The sequence below is a fragment of the Siniperca chuatsi genome, linkage group LG19 (genome assembly GCF_020085105.1).
Source record: "Siniperca chuatsi isolate FFG_IHB_CAS linkage group LG19, ASM2008510v1, whole genome shotgun sequence".
NCBI lineage: Eukaryota > Metazoa > Chordata > Actinopteri > Centrarchiformes > Sinipercidae > Siniperca > Siniperca chuatsi.
In genome coordinates, this window is record NC_058060.1 from 13096230 (window position 1) to 13116044 (window position 19815).

General features: G+C 40.0%; 1 protein-coding gene across 2 annotated transcripts; it reads right to left on the reverse strand.

Annotated features, from left to right (window-relative positions):
* Positions 1 to 7119: 7119 nt before the first annotated feature.
* Positions 7120 to 19810, reverse strand: shrprbck1r (sharpin and rbck1 related). Of its 2 annotated transcripts, XM_044177136.1 has the most exons (14): positions 18980 to 19777; positions 17222 to 17396; positions 15649 to 15726; positions 15296 to 15437; positions 15055 to 15145; positions 14563 to 14884; positions 13576 to 13676; positions 13174 to 13344; positions 10797 to 10957; positions 10454 to 10565; positions 9692 to 9871; positions 9249 to 9347; positions 8810 to 8953; positions 7120 to 8502 (listed from the first exon to the last, which is right to left on the reverse strand). In XM_044177136.1, exons 1-14 carry the CDS (start codon positions 19253 to 19255, stop codon positions 8422 to 8424), a joined length of 2133 nt encoding a protein of 710 aa, XP_044033071.1. In that variant the 5' UTR covers positions 19256 to 19777; the 3' UTR covers positions 7120 to 8421. The 2 variants fall into 2 exon arrangements, with proteins under 2 accessions (XP_044033071.1, XP_044033072.1); XM_044177137.1 differs by lacking the exon at positions 13174 to 13344 and having other exon boundaries at positions 18980 to 19810.
* Between the last annotated feature and the right edge of the window lie 5 nt (positions 19811 to 19815).

Below are 19815 nucleotides of genomic sequence, written 5' to 3' on the forward strand. Positions count from 1 at the left end.
ATCCTGACGTGTCTTCCTGTGGATAAGACTTTCCTGATGCTGCTGGCCGCTGTGTTGTCTTCAGGTCGTAACTTGACATGGCATGACACCTGCCAAGCAATAACGTCCTCCTCTGATGGGTCCAGGAACACCCGAGCTTCATCAGGTCACTCCGATGATCTGTAAAATATGGCAGATTCAGTGTTACTTCTAAGACAAATACACAGCAATATTACAGCATAAGTACAACTACTAAAGGCTGCAACAGCTCATTGTCGCTCAAAGTAGTCCTAATATATCAGGCAATAAACCTGCACTTCGATGTATCATAAGTCATCAATCGCTGGCTTGGTGAGACTCATAACATCGTATTCATGCTCTGCATCACCATATAAGTGCCTGCCGATAAGCCTGTACTACAGAGGTTGCATGTCCTGATTGCTACATTCTGCAGGCAGAGTAGCTAACCCTATGGTCTTTCTCGAATGCCAGACAAGTGTTATAATAAAAATTTGGATCAATTCTGTATGTCTTTGTCAGCATTTCCATGCAACAAGTGAGACATGTTTCATAATCTTGACTGCATCTTCTTTGGCTATGCTTACTATTGTACAATAGGCAGCTCTCCCATATACCACCTCCCCAATAAACTTTTTGACTTTGTTTAAACAAGTTGGCATTCAGAATTCATATCTCATATTATAATCATATAAGATTATCATATAATCTTATTGGCCAAATCATGTAAAATGATGCTCCAATGGAGGACGTCCTCCCTAACCAATCAACAACCAGCATACAATATTGACATTGTGTTGGTCAATAATAATTTCATCTTCAATTCTCTACCACTATTGTACTTGACGAACTGGCGGTAAAGTGATAAATAGAGTCATACGGTAGCAGCTTATTAGAAAATAAATGATAACGTGCAAATTGCAAACTACTTTTAAACACATCAAACTGTCTGGGGTCTGTTTGTGAGGAAGTCCAGTATTCAGTTGCAGAGAGTAGTTTCATGGGGGAGATTGTGTTGAATGATGAGCTGAAATCAACAAACAGCTTTCTGATGTAGGTGTTGTTATTTTCAAGGTGTGTGACGACTGAGTGGAGGGCAGTGGAGAATGCCTTTGTGGATCTGTTGGATCTGAATGCAAACTGGTGAGGGTCCAGACCAGCTGATGAGGACCAGTTTCTCAAAGCACTTCATTAGAATGGGGGTGAGTGCCACAGGGCATAGACTGTATATAAAGATGGACGACATGACAGCTCCCCAAAAGTGAAGCCAAAACATCTTGATTGCCCCCTGGTGGCTGGCTGCAGTATAGGTCATAAACCCGCCCCCTCCATGTTAGCGGATGGGACATGGGCCAAACTAAAAACTCAAAGTACTAGTATGTAAGTATGTTCAAGGGTTCGTTTTTCTGATAATTTTGGTTTTAATTAGTTATTTGATGCTATAAAAACGGGGTTTCACATCATGATTGACAGCTGAGCTCTGCTTGTGATTGAGTCGGCCGGGTATATTGGCTCCAACTCTGATCACTACTGCGTAGACTCTGGCTGCAAATGACGTCAAAAGCGCAAGATGGCTGCTCCTGTATCCGGGATATTTTGGTTTCATTACAGTCTATGGGGAGGAAGTGGACGATCTATATATACAGTCTATGGGTGGTAGTCGTTTAGACTACACTGCAGACCTTTTTGGTACGGGGACAATGGTGTTGTTGGTGTTGAGGTCCCAACTGATTTCGGTGGTCAAAGTTCAAGGTCAAGGTCACTGTGACCTCAAAATGACCTTGAAATGACAAAATTTCACACAGATGTTAAATGGGATACAACGATGAAGTCACAACATTTTTTTCCCAAAGGTTCAGAGGTTAACTTCACTGTGACATCTTAATGTCCTGGAAAAACACTTTTTTAGCCATTATTCAACACCATAGCTCAGAAACAGTTGAGATTGTGACCATATTTGACAGTTGGCCAGACACTGAATAGGTGACACTTTTGACTCAAAGCCATAGGTCAAAAGGTCATTGTGACCTCAAAATAGGGTTTTCCCCTCGTCTTGCCAGCATAGAATGCCGTAATTGACCAATTAGAATCGAGTATTCAACAAAGCCGTGTAATAAGTATCCTTAATGTGTTCTGAGTTACTGTCTTCAGGTTTAAAAATACAGGGTATCTAGATGAGTAATAATCACTGTAACTAAAACCATCTGTATCTGGGTATTGGTAGTGATTGCTGTTCTGCTACACATATCTTATGATATCGAGATTTTCTTAATTAGTGTGTTTTTGTGTTTTGTTTTATCTTTGAACCTTAGAAGTGAGTTAATTAATGATTAATGACTAATGAATTGTTTTTGGTATTTGTTAATGTTAGTACATGTACCCCTTTTAAATTGATTTGAAATGATTTGACATATGCTTTGAGTAACTTAGATATTAGGTGGGTACATTTTCGGTTTTCCTCGTATTGTCATTTTGAGGTTTTTCCCTTTTGCACTGTCTAGGGAGTGTAGTTAGTCACAGGTGGAACTTTTAACCTTTTTGAACTAAGGTTCTGTAATTGCCAGCCATGTTAAAGAGAGTTTGATTCAGTGCGTGTGCAACCTTTGACCTCATTCAGTGATCTTACCCACTTGGGAAGGGTTAGGCGGCTAGGCGGCTGGGGACAGAGCTCACAGGCAAGTAGGTAGATGCTTTTTATTCGTGATGGGAGGAACTGTGGTAGAAACTAATCAACATGAAGGAATGTATGACCTCTGCATTGATATGGTTGGGTAACCTGAGAGGCCTCAGAGTCCTTCACTCTTGGCATGCTTTATGATAGGAGTCTCTGTGTGTCTGGAGGTAAAAGATAAGACGGAGACCTTGGAGATGCTCCGACTCTCCTGATAATAATGGAACTGGATTCTGTGTTTTAGACTAGATAGCTCACACGCCTCTATTTGTGACCTTGTTCTATTGGGTATAACTAGACTGTTGGAAATATTGTTTGTCAAGCAAACTCCAAGCCACCACTGTTGGAAATAAATACATTAATTTTAAGACAACAGGGACTAGTGAGAGTGTTTTGTATTCACCAAAACATACACTGTACAATTTTTATTCATCACCAAATAAAATTTTTATGATCCCTACCATTAACTGTTTACTTTTTGGCATTGTGTATATTTTGGATTTGTACCTTACCATTAACCAGTTTATATTTATGACACTTACCATTAACCTGTTTACATTTCTGGCATTGTGTTGGTTTTGCACCCTATTGATAATCTTTTTATTGTTTATATTTTGTTTTTATTTGCACTCTATCTGCACTCTTTTCTACTTTGTACTGCAACTGCTGCACAACAATTTCCCTCGGGATGAATAAAGTTATATCTTATCTTATTGTATTTCATTTGATTTCTACAAAAAATATGTATGGCAGCATTTTCGTATATTTATATATACACAGATATTCAAATTTGTTATGTCACAAGAAATATGGCTGGCACTTTTTGTATTATATGATTCAATGAAAGTTTCATGTACTAAAACTATGAATTTTCATGAGAAAGTGTTGGAAAGTATAATAATAATAGTGTAAGCTGAAGTACAGCTTTTAGAGGCTTTGAGGTCATGACACTCAGTGAATGAACACAAGTTTCCATCCATGTGTAATTTACAACCCAAACTAAATACATATTATTAACTAAATCAAAGTCTTTCTGACATAAATAATAATACGTTAAAATTCATTCAAAAACTTTTATTTTTCTCAATTACAATTCAAACTAATCAGTGTCCAATTCAGCTAAACCTGCTCGTCTTTGGAGTGTGGGAGGAAACCGGAGCACCCGGGGTAAACCCACGCAGACACGGGGAGAACAGGAAAACTCTGCACAGGAAGGCTCCAGCCGGCCGGATCAGGTGGTAAGCCAGGGCCTCATGCTGTGAAGCCACAGTGTTGATCAGAGAGCCACCGTGCTGCTCGTGAGGATGAGGGACAGAAAGGAAAATGAGGGAGAAAATGTGTCGGTGGATTCTAATTAGTTCTTAACTTTTTGGATTATTTTGTTTCCATGTTAGCTTGCATTTGATCCTGGAGAAGAAATTGCCGATTCTCCTTAGTGTTGTTCTCCTGGTCTTAACTTCAGCGAAGCCGCAGGCAGGGTCATTGGTGATCTTCTCTGATCCAGAAGCTACAGAGGCAGAGGGAGCTCCAGCATTTGAGCCAGCAGCAGCTAATTCTCCATCTTCTGAGTGAACGGAGGCTAATGCTCCTTCCTCTGAACCAGCAATTGATGGTCCATCATGTAGATCTTGGTTGGAGATCACAAAGGCCTTATTGGAATCAGAGGCCTTAGAGGCAGACAAAACTCTGTTTATGCCACCAGCAGCAGCTGCTCCACCATCTGAAGCAGAAGTTGATGTTGGGTCATGTGAAACTTGGCTGAAAGTCACTTTGTGTGATGAGCTCTTGGATTCTTCCACACGCTGGCTCTTAGACTCCTCCGTCAGGTGTCGCATTGTCATAAAATCATGCTCCAGAGCTTCACTGGGAGTGATTCTTGCTTTGAAATCCAGGTGCAGCATCTGCTTGAGGAGGCTTTTAAACGCCTGTGTGTCTCTAGTGTCCTCCTTAGAGTTGTCATGCCACGTTACAATCTCATCCAGACTGTCTATCTTGCTGGAAACGCTCCACCAGTCAATGGTCTTACCTGATTCAGATGTGTACTCTTTTGGTGTCTTTAGTCTCCATAGTTCTTTGCCAGACTCCTTGTCTTTGGTGAAAAATTCTTTAGTATTGGTCCCATCATTCAGCAGCTGGTCATCTGGCTGACCTTGCAACTTTACAATATTTTTCATCATGTTGTATTTACAGTACATAGGATACAGGTGGTAGCCCAGGTACAAAAATGCCATGACACACCCTAGAGACCACATATCTATTGCTCCAGTGATTGGGAGGCCCAAAGACACTTCTGGAGATGTGTAAGGTGTATACGGAGGATGCACGAGCCGCACTGGCAAAGAGAGTTCTGCACAACCAAAGTCAATGAATTTTACCTTGAAGGGACACAGTTTGTGATTCACAAGCATTATGTTGTCTGGCCTAATGTCTGCATGAATGATTTGTGATCTCATTAAGATATCAAGACCTTTGAGCAGCTGTCGCATGACAATTCGAATTTCAGATAGAGACAGTGGCTGCCAGTATCTCTCAATCATAAAATCTTTCAGGCTCATGTCCAGCTCCTCAAACACCAGACACATGGTGTCAAGGTGATTGAAAGATTCCAAAAAATGCACAAAGTATTTTTTGTCTGTGTCAACTTCATTAGCTATTTGTATGGACAACCTTTCTGTCTCAGCATAAACCTTTTTTGAAACAAACTTGATCACAACCCTGTCTCTTTTGTTTAATTTTATACAGCTGAAAACTCTCCCAAATCTCCCCTGTCCCTTCAAGTAGTTCACCACGTACTTGTAAAATCTACCACAAACAATATCGAACTGCTTTATCTGCAAGTTGCTTTTGTTTGCTTTGTTCTGCTTTGGTTTGTCTTTATTCTTTTTGTCCTTGTTTGGTTTGTCTCTCTTTAGTCGTGTTAAAGTTTGGCCCATTTTGCACTCTTTTTAAACTTCTCAAAAAAACAAGTGCTTTACTAATTCACCTCTTCTGGTCTGTCTATGCCGGCATCCTGATGATGACGTCATGACATTCCGAACACTTTAATCTCCCGATGACGTCACGGCGTCACGTTATGTACGCACTTTGCTGTGCTGTGACGTTTGTTTTGATTATGGGGGGCGGTGAAGTGCTTGTCCCTCGCTGACCACCGTACCACTATTTAATTACACGTCAACTTAAGGCGGCTGAATACAGCCCACCTGAGGTCAGTGTTTCCAACTTAGCTGGACAGACAGTAGAGTCTCTGTGCTGCAAGTACGGTGTCAAGTACATTTATCTGTTGGCTCCGTTTCAGTGAAAATGGAAAATCTAAAAATATACTCATGACGTGACTTAAGTTGTTATTTCCTCTATTATTTTCTAAAGTGAATAGTCATTTGTACTGTAAAGTCACACTGCCTGTTCAGTTTTCTTCGATAAATAGTAGAATACCTCTGCTGTTTTTACATACAAATACACCATCGATACATAACAAATGACAAGAATATTGATGTTCATCCATTTTCTGTATCACAATGTGTAGCCTACCAGTGATCACGCAAACACCTCCTCCCTACTCCATCCCTTAACCCCAACACTCCAACCCCACTCCCCTCCAAACACCCAATCACCCTAAAGAGGGTAAATAAAGAATATAAACGAGCTATTGCTTGCATTGTTGATTAATCTGATAATTATCTTATCGACTGATCGTTTAGTCAGAAAATAGTGGAAAATGCCTTTCTCAATATAGGAGACGTTCAGGTGTCTTGTTTTGTCGGACAGACAGTCAAAAACTCAAAAGGAATTCATTTTACAAAAATGGAAAGCAGAGAAAAGGAGCAAGTCCTCTCTTTTGAGAAGATGGAATAAGCAGTATTTCTTCTTGAAAAATGACTCAAAGGATTAATCGATTATCAAAATAGTTGCCTTACACTGAGAGTGAGCCGTTCACCTGTAAAATGTGAGAATATTAGTTTAAGTTGAAAATCGCTGCACAGCTATTTTCCCTCTGCCTCCCCATGCATGCTGTCCACATAGCGACACTAACACCTGTTGACGAGTTACTGGTAGTGCAGACTGACATGACAATGGTAATTAGTACATTGGTCAACAAAGACATAAATTGGCTTTAAATAAAAACTTTGTTTAGTACGAATACCAAAATAGAGTGCTGGTAATATACAGTAAATGTAGGTAGGCATGCCGGACACCCCCGATAATAATAATAATTACTTTATTTAGAAAGCACCTTTCAAAACAAAGTTCAAAAGTGTTTCACAGTAAAAAATAATAATAAAGATAAAATCCAAGATATAAAACAAGATAAAATAATTTAAATAATTACAACAAATACCATCAGTTAAGAAAAAGCCATAACATAAAAATGAGTTTTAAGAAGAGATATGAGAGGACACTAAGTTCGCCTGCCTGAGATCCTCAGACAGTACTTTAAAACACACACGAAGAAGTTTGAGAGTTTAAAGGGTATTTATTGATAATTAAGGCACAACGGTACATCAGCAACACAGAGCTGATATTTCAACACAAGTAACAGTGAAAACTTCTTCATGGCTTGTCAGTGCAGGGCAGTAGTGTAGTCGAGGGCATAGTCCGGTATTTGGAATTTATCTTTTTTTTCTGGGTAACAGAGTACAGTTGGTGAGGCTAGGCAAAGTCATACAGGATACGTTATTGAATTCCATTAATGTATTAGAATAACAAATTCATGCATAGAATAATTAGAAAATATTCCAAATATTACCATGGATAATTAAAAAAGCTGTTAAGTATGCTGACTAATGTCACCATATGCACCCTATCATATTTGCGTTCCTGCACAGGAATATGAGCTTATCGACAAAATGTACCTTCTCTTACAGAAAGTATTCAAGTATTGCAATTAACATTTGACTATTAATCAATACACTCTGCTATTTATTGATTTTGTTATCACACAATACACAGCTGGTCAGCAGTACCTCAGCGACCTCTGCACCCCAGGCACGAGCTGCACTGCTTGTTAAATACAGAAGCATGTGAGTGATCAACTCACAAACAGCCTGGTTCCACTCAAAGTCAGGTGGTTAAACAACAGATTAACAATCAGACACATTCTCTTTGGCGGCAAGACGCACATGCAGTCCGACTATCACACAGGCACAACATATATAACCATATATAACTCCATACACTTGTTCGATTTATCTCTATGCAGAAAAATTGCATATCAAGGACAAGGATTTTTGTCACGTTTCTCAGAAAACTTCATAAACACCCTGATACAGCTTTTGTGCACAAGAATAAGGCCACTTCAGTTTAATGTAATGCATCCTGGTATGTAACCTACCAAAGCAGAAAACAACACACCTGTGTTTATCATTTAAAAATGCACCACGTGCAATACAAGTTAATACTCTTTCCCTGCATGCTTCTAACCACCCTTATCATCGTTACAGTGAGAAGTGATAATTTAATTTATATTGAACAGTCTTGTTAAAAATCACACATTCATGCTTTTCCATGTCTGTGAGAGGCAGAGCTAAATGTCAACATAAATTAATTTGTTATTCTGATTACTGAGAGGAATTTGAGAATGTCTTTAGTTATAACAAAGAGGAAGCATTGTATCTAACGATCCTGCACAGTCAGTTTTTGCTTAAATATACTTTTTTTTTTAATTCACTGTAATCCTCTTTTCTCTATTTTAGAGAATAGTCTATTTCAATTTGAGTCTTTCATTACCTACTACAATCTGACCACTCTTGAGATTCTCAGTGACAGTTTTGGCATTTAGGATGACATTTCTGATTGTTGACGTTGCAGCGACATCCTCCACTGGTGTCTCCAGGACCCTTGGGAAGGATCAGAATAAGAGTTATCAAACCTTTGAGTTACCTTGTAAATAAAAACTTGTTTTGGCTGTATACCTTTATTAGGGCTGTAACTTTATGACATATTGGAGAGACAATAATCAGATTTTTGCTAAAAAAAGGGTGAGTCTGACAAAGGTTTATGAATCATACTTTCATTCCACAGATGTAGCCCATCAACAGAATGTGGTTCCTAAATGATAGTTTACAAATTCTGAGGGTGTAGGAGATCTGGTAGGTACATTTGGGAAGAAATATGCCATGAGCAAAGGAAGGAAGGATTTCTTACCAAAGGCCCCCAGCGGGGTCCTCTGGTTACCCAGCAGATCTCAGTGTGACAGACAGTGCAGCGCAGCCAATCACATCCATCCCTCTTCTGCACAATGATGCCACACTGGGGACAGTGCATTGCCTCCCCTGACTGCACAAGAGTCTGTGAGACAGAAAATGAGAACAAAAATGTAAGAGGGAAGAAGAGAGAAAATGAGATAAGAGGATCTGGTAGGTGCCAGTTTCTGTTCTTTCTGTAAGCACGTGGAATACAAAGCCATCTATCTCTGAGTTATAACATAATCCATCTCTGCACTTAGACATGGATTAGCTATACTATTGACAAGTCCTTCTAATACTGTACATGTGATAGCAGTTCCAAAAACAATGATAGACAGTTTAGAGGAGGTCTCTCTTTCTCTTTATACACACATACACAAGTGCCTATTACAGCTCACCTTGAGTAGATGTGTTGTCCTCCTGGCAGCAGAGTCATTTATAGCGCGGGCTGCAAGATCATCCTGGTATTGCTTACAGTTCATTCCTTCATGAATAGACTGAGGAGAAAAGAAAAATTAGTAACAGGGTTACAAAAAGATTTTTGGTGCATAAAGATAGAAACATTTCTGTCTTTAAAGAGCAGTTAGCCTGAGGGGGCCAGGCCAATTAAAAACTGTGTGACTACTCTCAAATGTGTAAGGTCACTTGTTTCTTTCAAAGGACTTATTATTATTAATTAGCTTTGACTAATTGATTAGCGCGTGGTACAATCTTTACCCCCATTTGTACCATGGTTGTGCATACAATCTCATGAGTACAGCAAGACAACTTCCTAGAAACTATGGGAGCAAATGATCAAATACTGTATTATTTGTATGTATATACTCTATATATTTCCTACCTTGCAAATCAGGCAGTTGTGTTTCCTGCAGACGGGGCAGTGGAAGACATTGACTGTGTCCTCGTACACACACCAGCCCAGGCAGTCTGGAGTGGCACAGTGGTAGCTGCCCTCACATCGAGACTCTGCCACTGATAGACCTCTTTGCAGCCAGCGCTCATACTCCTCTACTGACACCAACTGTAAAGGAGAAAGGGGGAAAAAAATGTGGAGGACTAGATAACCCTACTAACTAACTAACCAACCCTAACACTAACACTACTAACAGGTTCTAATCTGAGTTGCAAAGAAAACAAACGCAGATGAACACTGTATGTCCAGCAGCTTGATTAGCTGTCATTTCAATGCCTATGTTCTACATTTCATCGACACATCTTGCTCTTCAAACAGAGGCTACACTTAAACCATTGGCTGTCTTCAGCAGTCCTGGTTAGATCACAGCTTATTGTTTAACATTTAGCAGCTGGAGAGGTTGGCTAACTGTTGCTTCATGTTAGCTGAAGCAGCTGGAGGCTGTCCACAGGGAGAAAAGCCAAAGTCTCGGCTGAAAACCAGTAGCAGAGCAGTAGCTTCAGCTTCTTGGCTGGTGTTGACAGTGTTGAAAGGAGCTTTTCTTGCTAAATTAAAACATAATGTACAGTAAGATTGATTTACATATTCTGATGCTTTAGGATGCTAATGCTACATGCTAATACACCAGTTAGATAGGTACTGTATTTTACGCTGGTGTATCAGAGCAAATACTTTGTTGGTGTAACTCACAGCTCTGATCTCCCGCTCCTGCAGGGAGCAGGTACAGGAATAAGTATCATCTCTGTAGGGACAGGACACCTCCGGCTCCTCACTCAGCATGATGACTGAGCGTAAACACTCCCTGGGCACAAACATGCAGACACAGACAGGTCTGAATCATGAGAAACATTCAGGATATTCCCACCAACAAAAGCAGTGAAGCCCCTCTCTGAGCTACACACCTGCTTCTTTCTCAAAACCCTTTCCCCTTTTTCTCCCTCCATTGACCTGACACCACCTTTCAACCCGTTCATACATCTTCACTCTTTCTGCTCTGTTTTTTTTATATTGCCCACCACCTCCTGAATCTTACCTGCAGAAGCAGTGGAGACACTCCCTCAGTAGGACCCCCTCTCCAGGCTGCAGGTCCATGTAGCAGATCCTACAGTCCACAGACTCTGGGTTAGGTAGCAGTTCCTGACCGTCCATCATCACCAGCCGGGCAAAATTCTCCCTGCGCTCCTCTTCCCTTGCCTGGGACAAGGGGTGGTGTTGTTGGGCGGGTTAACAATATAATCCGGAAACTATTTCTCTTCAGTTTTTGTTACAGGGGCAGCTAAATTTACAATTTTTCACATGCAGACACACACATTGTGTATAAACATTTTATTTTTATCCGTTTCACAGAGTAAATACAATTAAGAGTGCAAAATTAACAAATAGGCTAATACATTCAATTCAGTGGCAACCTCTGCTCTTGAGTTCATTAAAAAAAGCCACTTGATGCTGAAAGGCAACAATGACTGTAGTTATCCATGGTCAATATAAGGAAGAGTCTTTCATAACCTTCTCACTGGAGCTTGACCAATACATATTGGCGGGGGTATGTACCACAAAGCGAGATTAGTGGGTTAGCCAGCTATCTCTGGGCTTCACTCAGGTTTTCTGATGTCATGAAGCTGGCTCACTTTTAGCTGTGGCAGATCACCATGGTAACCTATGCTGCACAGCTAACCTGCCTCAGGGCAGGAGGAGGTTAACGTCAGAGGATTAGATCAACACCTGTAAACGGCCCAAACACTGACTAATCAACTCAGTGGAAATACGGAGTCATCATTCCTACAGGATCCTGACAGGGACAAAAGAGTTTACTCCATTACTACAGCACAGAATAAGATGAGGCAACTCTGTGATGATAATTGGAAAGAAAAACTATACCCTCTGTTGTCTTTTATAAGAAAAATAATCCACACACTCTTATATATTTCCCATGATTATCTACATGATTAACTACTTTTCTTCTCCTCTCTGTCAGTCTGACTTGCTTCAAACTTTTTTATGTGCATCACATATTCATAATAGTTTGTTCATCATCAGACATAAAAACAAAAAAATACTCCCTCTATACTGACATATTGTATATAATAATTCCCATGCTAATTGATAGCCTTAGCTTCAATTTAATATTTGTTTATTTGTGTTTCTACAGCTTGTTTTCCTATTCTAGATTATACTGTTTACATTACCTTGCTGAATATCACTTTCTGCTACCACTATAACAGAACTTCCCCGCAGGTATCACTGTTTAATCACATTTCATATTAAGTACTTCACTCATGGTTTGGATGATGTCGCTTTTAACAACTCTGCCTCTTTCACGTTAACACGCTCGTTGCTGGATAGGAAAACCCAGTTAGCAGAACCAGCTGATAACCAGCTTCGTGATGCCGGCTATCCAGTATGGCCAATGTTAGGCGCAGTGAAGCCAGGTGACCCCAAGAGAGCCAGAATAAGTTGAACTCGCTTCATGATACAGGTCCCAGGGCCAAAAATGTTCATTATTATGTGACAAAAAATCCCTGTCAGTTTTTTTTTTAACTCTCAAAATGTCAATATTGGCCTCTGAAGTCCAGTATCTGCTAGGTTCTACTTTTCCCAAGAACAGAGTTGGCACATTTTCATAAAATGTAAAATCAACTGTTCTCATTCAGTTTCTCTCTGGAGGACCTCATGAAGATGCAAAACACTGGAGCCAGAGATGCACCTATGCCACCAACTGTATTGCTTATTTGGCCAATACTAGGCTGCAATAAGGCTTAAATAGGCTTCAGAGATTCTAGAAATAACAGAACCATATGCCTTCAATTCCAGCATATAGACGTGCATATAGACATTGACATTGTGCATGATGATTTCTTATGTGGTTTAAAAGTGAGTGTCCGATGAGTGCAACGAAAATGGTGCTACAAATTCAAACTGTCTGTGAATGAAACACAAATAAACAGTATATGTATGCCTGTGTCTGTGTGTGTTCAGTAGTCCTGGTCCAGGTTATACAGGAGTGAGTTGTTTTGAGCCCCAGCACTCCTCAGCACCTCTCTTCTCCCTTTCTCCTTCAAAAAAACAGAGACAGAAGAGAAGAGAGTCAACCTGAGAGAGCCTGTAAATTTGAATTCAGTTGTCAACTGTGAATCAGTTTCATACTTCCCTCTCCTTATTGTAGTATTTTGTCCAAATTGGAGCCCCGTGTTGCCTTGTGCTTTTTTTTTAAATTATTATTATTATTATTTTTTTTTACAAAATCTAATTTGACCCAGGCTTGTTGTTGAACCCTTCTATGTATCTGTCAACAAATGGTACGCCAAAATAAGGTTTTACTCTAAGTATATATGGGTGAAAGACATAAGTATATGTAAGACTGTGGGTGCATGGTATGCTCAGTGGTACAGGTGCGAGTGTGTTTTTCTTACCTGCTGGTACTGTCTGATAGCCTCCTTCTCCTGCTGGATCCGTCTGAGTTCCAGTGCGTCAGGTCGATATCCGCCTGGGATGACGTAGTTCTCAGGGCGGTTTGTACTGCAGATCTCACAGCCCGGCCGTGTTGGTTTGTTAATGTAAGTGCAAGAAGGGCACGACCAGCCCTAAGGCACATAGTAGTGCTTTTACTCTTTGTTCTTGTTGAACTTTATCATTCATCTTTTCAGTATTATGTCTATTATGTTTTAAAGTGTGAGAAACAGCAAAACATGCAACTTATGTCTTATCAAATTACTTTTCTTATGACATATTTTATCAAAACACTGACCATTTTGAACAGCATGTGAATTTGAACATACTATAATTAAACTACCACCATAGCTGCTGTCTATTACCTGGGTGGAGGCTGTGTTGGGGCTCAGTGCTTCATTGAGCTGAGGCATCTCTAGCTTGATGAGATCTCTGATCTCACAGATGTTTCCTCTCTCTGACACACCTGAAATATTTAAGGAGAAAAGAAGTATCTAATAAGCAACCAGTAAACACCTGCAAGTGAATTTGTGTGTGCATTATGCTTATGTGTGAATGGCTTTGTGTCTCTACGCATGTGATATATGTAGGCCTACAGTATGCTGGTACAAACCCTCCTACACTAAAACAATTCACCGTGTGTTCTACTGACCTCCTTTGGTTTTTTTTTTTTTTTTTAAATCCATTACAAATAGGTGTAAAAGAAGCAACACTGCACTGTCAAATGTAATAAACAACATCAGAATATTACAATTTCTATGAGATTTTATTACACGGATAAGCACATTTAAATTCTTCTATTCTTACTTTTCCCATTACTGTGCACTGTTATATTCTTGTATGGGCAGACACAACACTAAGGTGGAGAGGCAACGTGTAGCAGGGGTTGATCCCTTTACATTCAGTTTGAGTAGAATTACACTACTTTTGATACAACTAAAAGGACTGTGGTGTTATAAACACATGGGCTGTAACAATACATTGGACCACATTGTATTTTTCAATGCAAAGTTCTCAATTCAATGGGGTTGCGGTGCTAAGATAAAGCTACTTCTACTACATACTACTAATTCTTTCTGCTTAATTGAAATTTTATTAAACTGTGACACCACAATCATGTATAAAATTAATTCTATCAAATCAGCTGTACATCTCTGTTTTCAGTGGATCCTTAAAACCACTGAGTTTATGACTTACAGAGTATAGTAAAAATAAAGCAAATAATAATGTCATAAATAAGTAACCCAGTGGGTTTAGACTTTTTATAGGAATTAATGGTGATAGAAAACAAATTACAAAGCAAATCTGATCTGACAACTGTGACAAAACCACATGTTAATGCCCTCACTCACCAGTATTGCTGCTGGTATGGAGTGTCGGAGGCAGGGTGGTGTAAGGCCTCCGGTCTAGAGATGAGGGGCCATTTGCAGAGGTAGCAGAGATGGGAGGAGTGGGGAGAGACAGAGATGGAGGACTGAGAAGGAGGGCACTCTCCTGGTCCTGCTGGAGGACTTGGAGGGTCAAGCGAGCATGACGGGCTGACAGGAGGTACAAGAAGGCTGTGTCACCGTCCTGATGAACCCCATAAGAGGCCAGAGAGCGCTGGTTGGTGCATAGACACTGGCCAATCACCCAGCGCTGCACCCACGGGTGAAAGCCATACTCAAGAAACATCTGAGGTGGTAGAAAACCAAAGAAAGAAAGACCTTTTAGATAAGACTGATAGTGATTCTTTAAGCCCTTTAAGGCAAATGTGATTTGTGATTCTGGGCTATATAAATAAAATTTACTAACTTGATTTTTTCAGGACACAAATGAAGAAGCAAAGCATTCTTCAGACTAACCTGCTGTTTCAGCGCTGCAGTAGTCATATGTGGGAAAACTTTCACAGTGACACAACAGGATGAAGAAGAATCTTCAACTACAACAGCCAAGCTGTTAGATAAGATGAAACAAAAGCCATTAGCCACTTTGTATAAATGGTGTAATAATCTACTTTATTTTACATTTTAAAATTAAACAATTATTGAACAATCATATTTTTTTAAATGTGAAAATCATAACTAATAATGATGACACTCCTACTTGATTTCTGTGTCTTCATAGTCTCTGGCAGAGGGCTGAATCTTGAGCGTGGCATGTTGTCGGGCGAGCGTGGCAGCAAAGACAGAAGCAGACTGCATGTCACCTGCTTCTATGGCTTGGGTCAGCTCTATGCAGGTTTCCTCTACAGATTGACACACACACACACACACGGACACACACGACAGTAAAAACACCGACAAGCCCACACAGGTGAACATATGGGCAAGTGTTTGCAGAGGATGTTGCCATATCTCCAAACAACCACTAGGGGGCTAACAACGATTCAATGAAAGAGAACCCAAACCAGATCAGATAACAATTCATGTTGGCAGGAACATGTTCGGTGTACACACCTGTTCGTTGCAAGGCCAAGCTTTTCTGAAGATCGAGACCATCCGGGGGACGCTGTGGACCATTATCTTGAGGGGCGACTGCCAATTAAGAAATGTTGAAAACCAGAAAAAAAAAGCATTTAGATAAACAGATAGAAAACACAAGAAAGAGACCCGCAAGACACATTCAGCTTTTCCACATTCTACAAAAGACCTCTCCTATTGTCTAATTTTGCTCTGTCTGTAGCTGTAGACTGAAATCTTTAACTGTTCGTCTACATTAATATTGTTGCATCTTGTCTTGAGATACTTTTGTAGAACAGAAAGGAACATAATAAATAACAAGGCAAATATTTCCTTCTGATCTCTTGTGTTGTTTTCGTCTGAATGACACAGTGAGCACTGTCTCTGATCTTAGCTCATTTATCTGATACATTATCATGCTGCGTCGTAAGTTAGACCACAACTACAGGGAGAGCAACTGTTAACCCCTGCCACTATCCATTCAGTTAGACTGTTAAAATGATTATCCCTGCTGCCACAGGGATAATTATGCTGTCACTTCCAACACTGATTCCATATACTTTATGTTGGTTTGTATTAGGGCTGCAACTAATGATTATTTTCATTATCGAATCATCTGTTGATCATTTTTTTGATTAATCGATTAGTCGTTGGTCCATAAAATGTCAGAAAACCAAGGTGACGTCCTCAAATGTCTTGTTTTGTCCACAACCCAAAGATATTCAGTTTACTGTCACTAAAGAATTTGAGAACATTTGAGAAGCTGAAATCAGAAAATTTTCTCTTGAAAAAAAAAAAAAAGACTCAATCGATTATCAAAATAGTTGGCGATTCATTTAAAAGTTGACAACTAACCAATTAATTGACTAATTGTTCAAGCTCTAGTTTGTATACCAGGCAAGTCAGTCCAAAAAACCAACCTCTTGTACATAAAATTAGGTCCCTCTGTTTAACTACCAGCAGCCCAGACAAAAATGTCTTCTATATCTTCCTGAAGTATCCCAAAAGCCACAGCTGCAAACTTAAATAGTCATCCATAACTGTGCAATTTTGTATAAATATCATTATGATGGCAGCCCAAAGTGGCTACAATATTACTAGTTTTTAATCATTCCACAAATTTTTTTACTTTCTTTCATTTTTCTTTTCTTTTACTTTATTATTCACACACATGTGAGTAAGTAAACAAGGGCTTATTATGTAAGTAAGCACAGACCAAATTATTGAAATTCCCTCTGAAGCCAAAATATGAAGTTTGGTTACAGTGGTTGAGATTGACGGCAGTGATGTTAACAAGCATCGAGCAGGGCAATGAAAAGCTCTTTTGTTCAAATAAATAAATAACCAGTTTGATACGTTTAGCTCAGTTTGCACAAACTAAGTTCATTACAGGGCAAATGAAATCCACCAATTGAGAATACATAACAGGGGTTTCTTATAAAATTGTACTGTAGGTTTGAAAAGGCTCATAGGACCCTGTTACAAGTATGAAGTATCTACCTTTTCCCCACCTTTTTGCTGTGTTGTTATCGAAAAGAACAATGAGTATTTGGCAAGAAGGACAACTGACCTCTGTGTGCTTCTCTCAATGAAGACATCACAACTGTAGCCCACTCCTGGGCCTCCTGCTCACAGCGGAAGTTGAAGCTGATGCGGTCATGTGGAGGCACTGCCAAACTCAGTTCGTGGCACTTTGGTGACTTCACCTCATAGTTAACTGTCCCCAAATCAAACTCAGCTATGGTCTGGAAAAAGAAGAAAAAAGAGAGCAAGAATGAGAGGAGATGAAATAGAAAGAAATGGGGAGCGTAAATTAATCATAGGTTACATTATGCTAAAATGGCAGCTATGAGCGTCACTGCATGTGTGCACTTGGTTTGGTAAAAACATAATTTTAACATTCCATTATACTGTAACTAACTTAAATATAGATGCACTGTTACAGTATCTAAGAAAATGTCAAACAGTAAAACAAATATGAATTATCCTGTAAATGTAAAAACTATAATGCTTTAAGAAAATGCAATTAATGAAAAACTAAAATGATGAATGAAGATAAAGGCTTTGCATGGAACTTTCCCAAGCTGCTGAATTGCACTGCATCATACTGAGAGGAGTTTCTAATATTTTCCAACCAAATTTATGAGTGTAGACTAAATATTCAAAACACTTTTTAGTGCAATGCGATATAATTCGGCAGCACTGCAAACCACAGCCTCCAACATGACCATAAAGTTAAACCAAAAACAGTTTCTACAAATTATTAACTGCATGAATGTAGGATTTATCACAGAACTGTGGTATTAGACTGCATCAGTTTTTAGCTTGGTGTACTTAATACACTGGGACTGAGTGTAGCTATAATAACATATGTGGAATAACTGACAAAGATAAAGGCTCTGTATGTAACTTGGCCATGTAACTGTCAGAAGTGACCAATAATCAAAGACCAGTTGATTGCAGGCTTGATAGCACAATGTATAATACTTTCTTTGCATTTTCTAGTAAGAACAGGGTTCAGCCACACATCAGCACCCTTTTTCTAACCTGAAGCTCGGGAGCCCTCCAAGGGGTCAGAAGCTATCTGAAGGGTCCCTTGATGATTAATAGTTTTACCTCTTCAGGCCAGTAAAAATATTTAAATATACAGATATACAATATACAAATTTACAGCCTGTAATGAGAGGTCATGCTTAGAGATTGCTTTGTGCTACAGGGTCCCAATCAATGCTGGATTAACTGCTCCATCGCGCCCAAACCTCACGGGGCCCAAAAACTCCAAGTTAACAGTGTGGCAATGAGTTTGAGGATATTGCAAGTTAATTTGATAATATGTATTGATTTACCCAATCTTGAGGGCCTGTCTTGTAGAGGGAAATATTATACCTTTATTATTTCAGTTGATATTATGCTTACATGTTGCATACTCCTTAATAAACATAAAACAAATTACCACAAACTAACTGAAACACAGCAAACTGTGAGCCAGATGAGATCAAATCAGATGTGGGGTAGTCTGCTTTGTTCTCAGGTCCAGGTTACAAAAAATAATGCATAGAAAGTGAGATTATTTTTGCCCCATGGCCTCCTTGTGGGTTAACCTGGTCCTGGTAACAAGCCAGTACATTTGGAAACCCCTGCTCTGGGTGGTCCCCATTAAAAGTAAGTTTTATTGCACCATATATCTACACACCAAATCCTTGCACTGAGTATGGAGTCGCATCTAACATAAAAAGTCTTCCTTTGTACATGTTTTCATGTGTTCCCCACTCAAATCACACATCACAACAAACCCAACACTACTGCCGCCATGCTGCTGTGAACTCACCACACTCCGGCCAGTCCCGCTACTGTCCTGGAGCGACAACCGGAATTCCCCGGATTTCCCCGGGTCCATGCTAAGCTGCAGGCGGAGTGACTCATCACCTGCCCCCGGAAGACACAGCGGCCGAATACCAGAATGGCACACCGACACCCGAACCGACATGAGGACGGTTTGGCAGCCAAGTTGTGACTGCGAGGCCCCATAGTGACTGGGGAGGGCGGCGGACTGGTCCGGTGTGTAGCCAGGGGTGTGAGTCCAACCGCCTGAACTCAGCGACATCCTGCCAACAGATTCATGTAGAAAACAAACACACGGTTGTCCGGGTTGTTCACCTCCCGTCCCACGCTGTTACCTGCCCTTGGTTTGAGTATCCTTTCACGATATTCCTCACATTATATCGTGTCGCTGGATATTTAATAGCCACACTGACAACAGGAAGCAAGTGCGTAGAGTCTGACAACTGTTTGGAGCGACTTCCAAAAAGTGTAGTTCAAGCTAGGTTTCACTTCTCTCTTCTTCCGTTTTCGCTATAGCGTCGTTTCAGGCAGATTTAGTGTTTCTTTTTGGCTGCGGAGCACTAGCAGTATTCTTCGAGGTATCCCATACCTTTCTAACACCAAGGTTTTTGACAATAGTTTGATTCTGGTAACGCTGAGTATGTTGTTGGTGCGTATGCTTTCACTTCATTTCGCGCATGCGTTGCTTGTAGGCTGACGTATGCCGTTGTAATATTCATGAAGGTTGTTGCTTTAATTAGATATGACAAATGAGCTGTGTAAGCTCCCCTGTTAGCTGACTTTTTGTTAATATTTGAATGTCTGGCAAATGTGCTGCTCCTC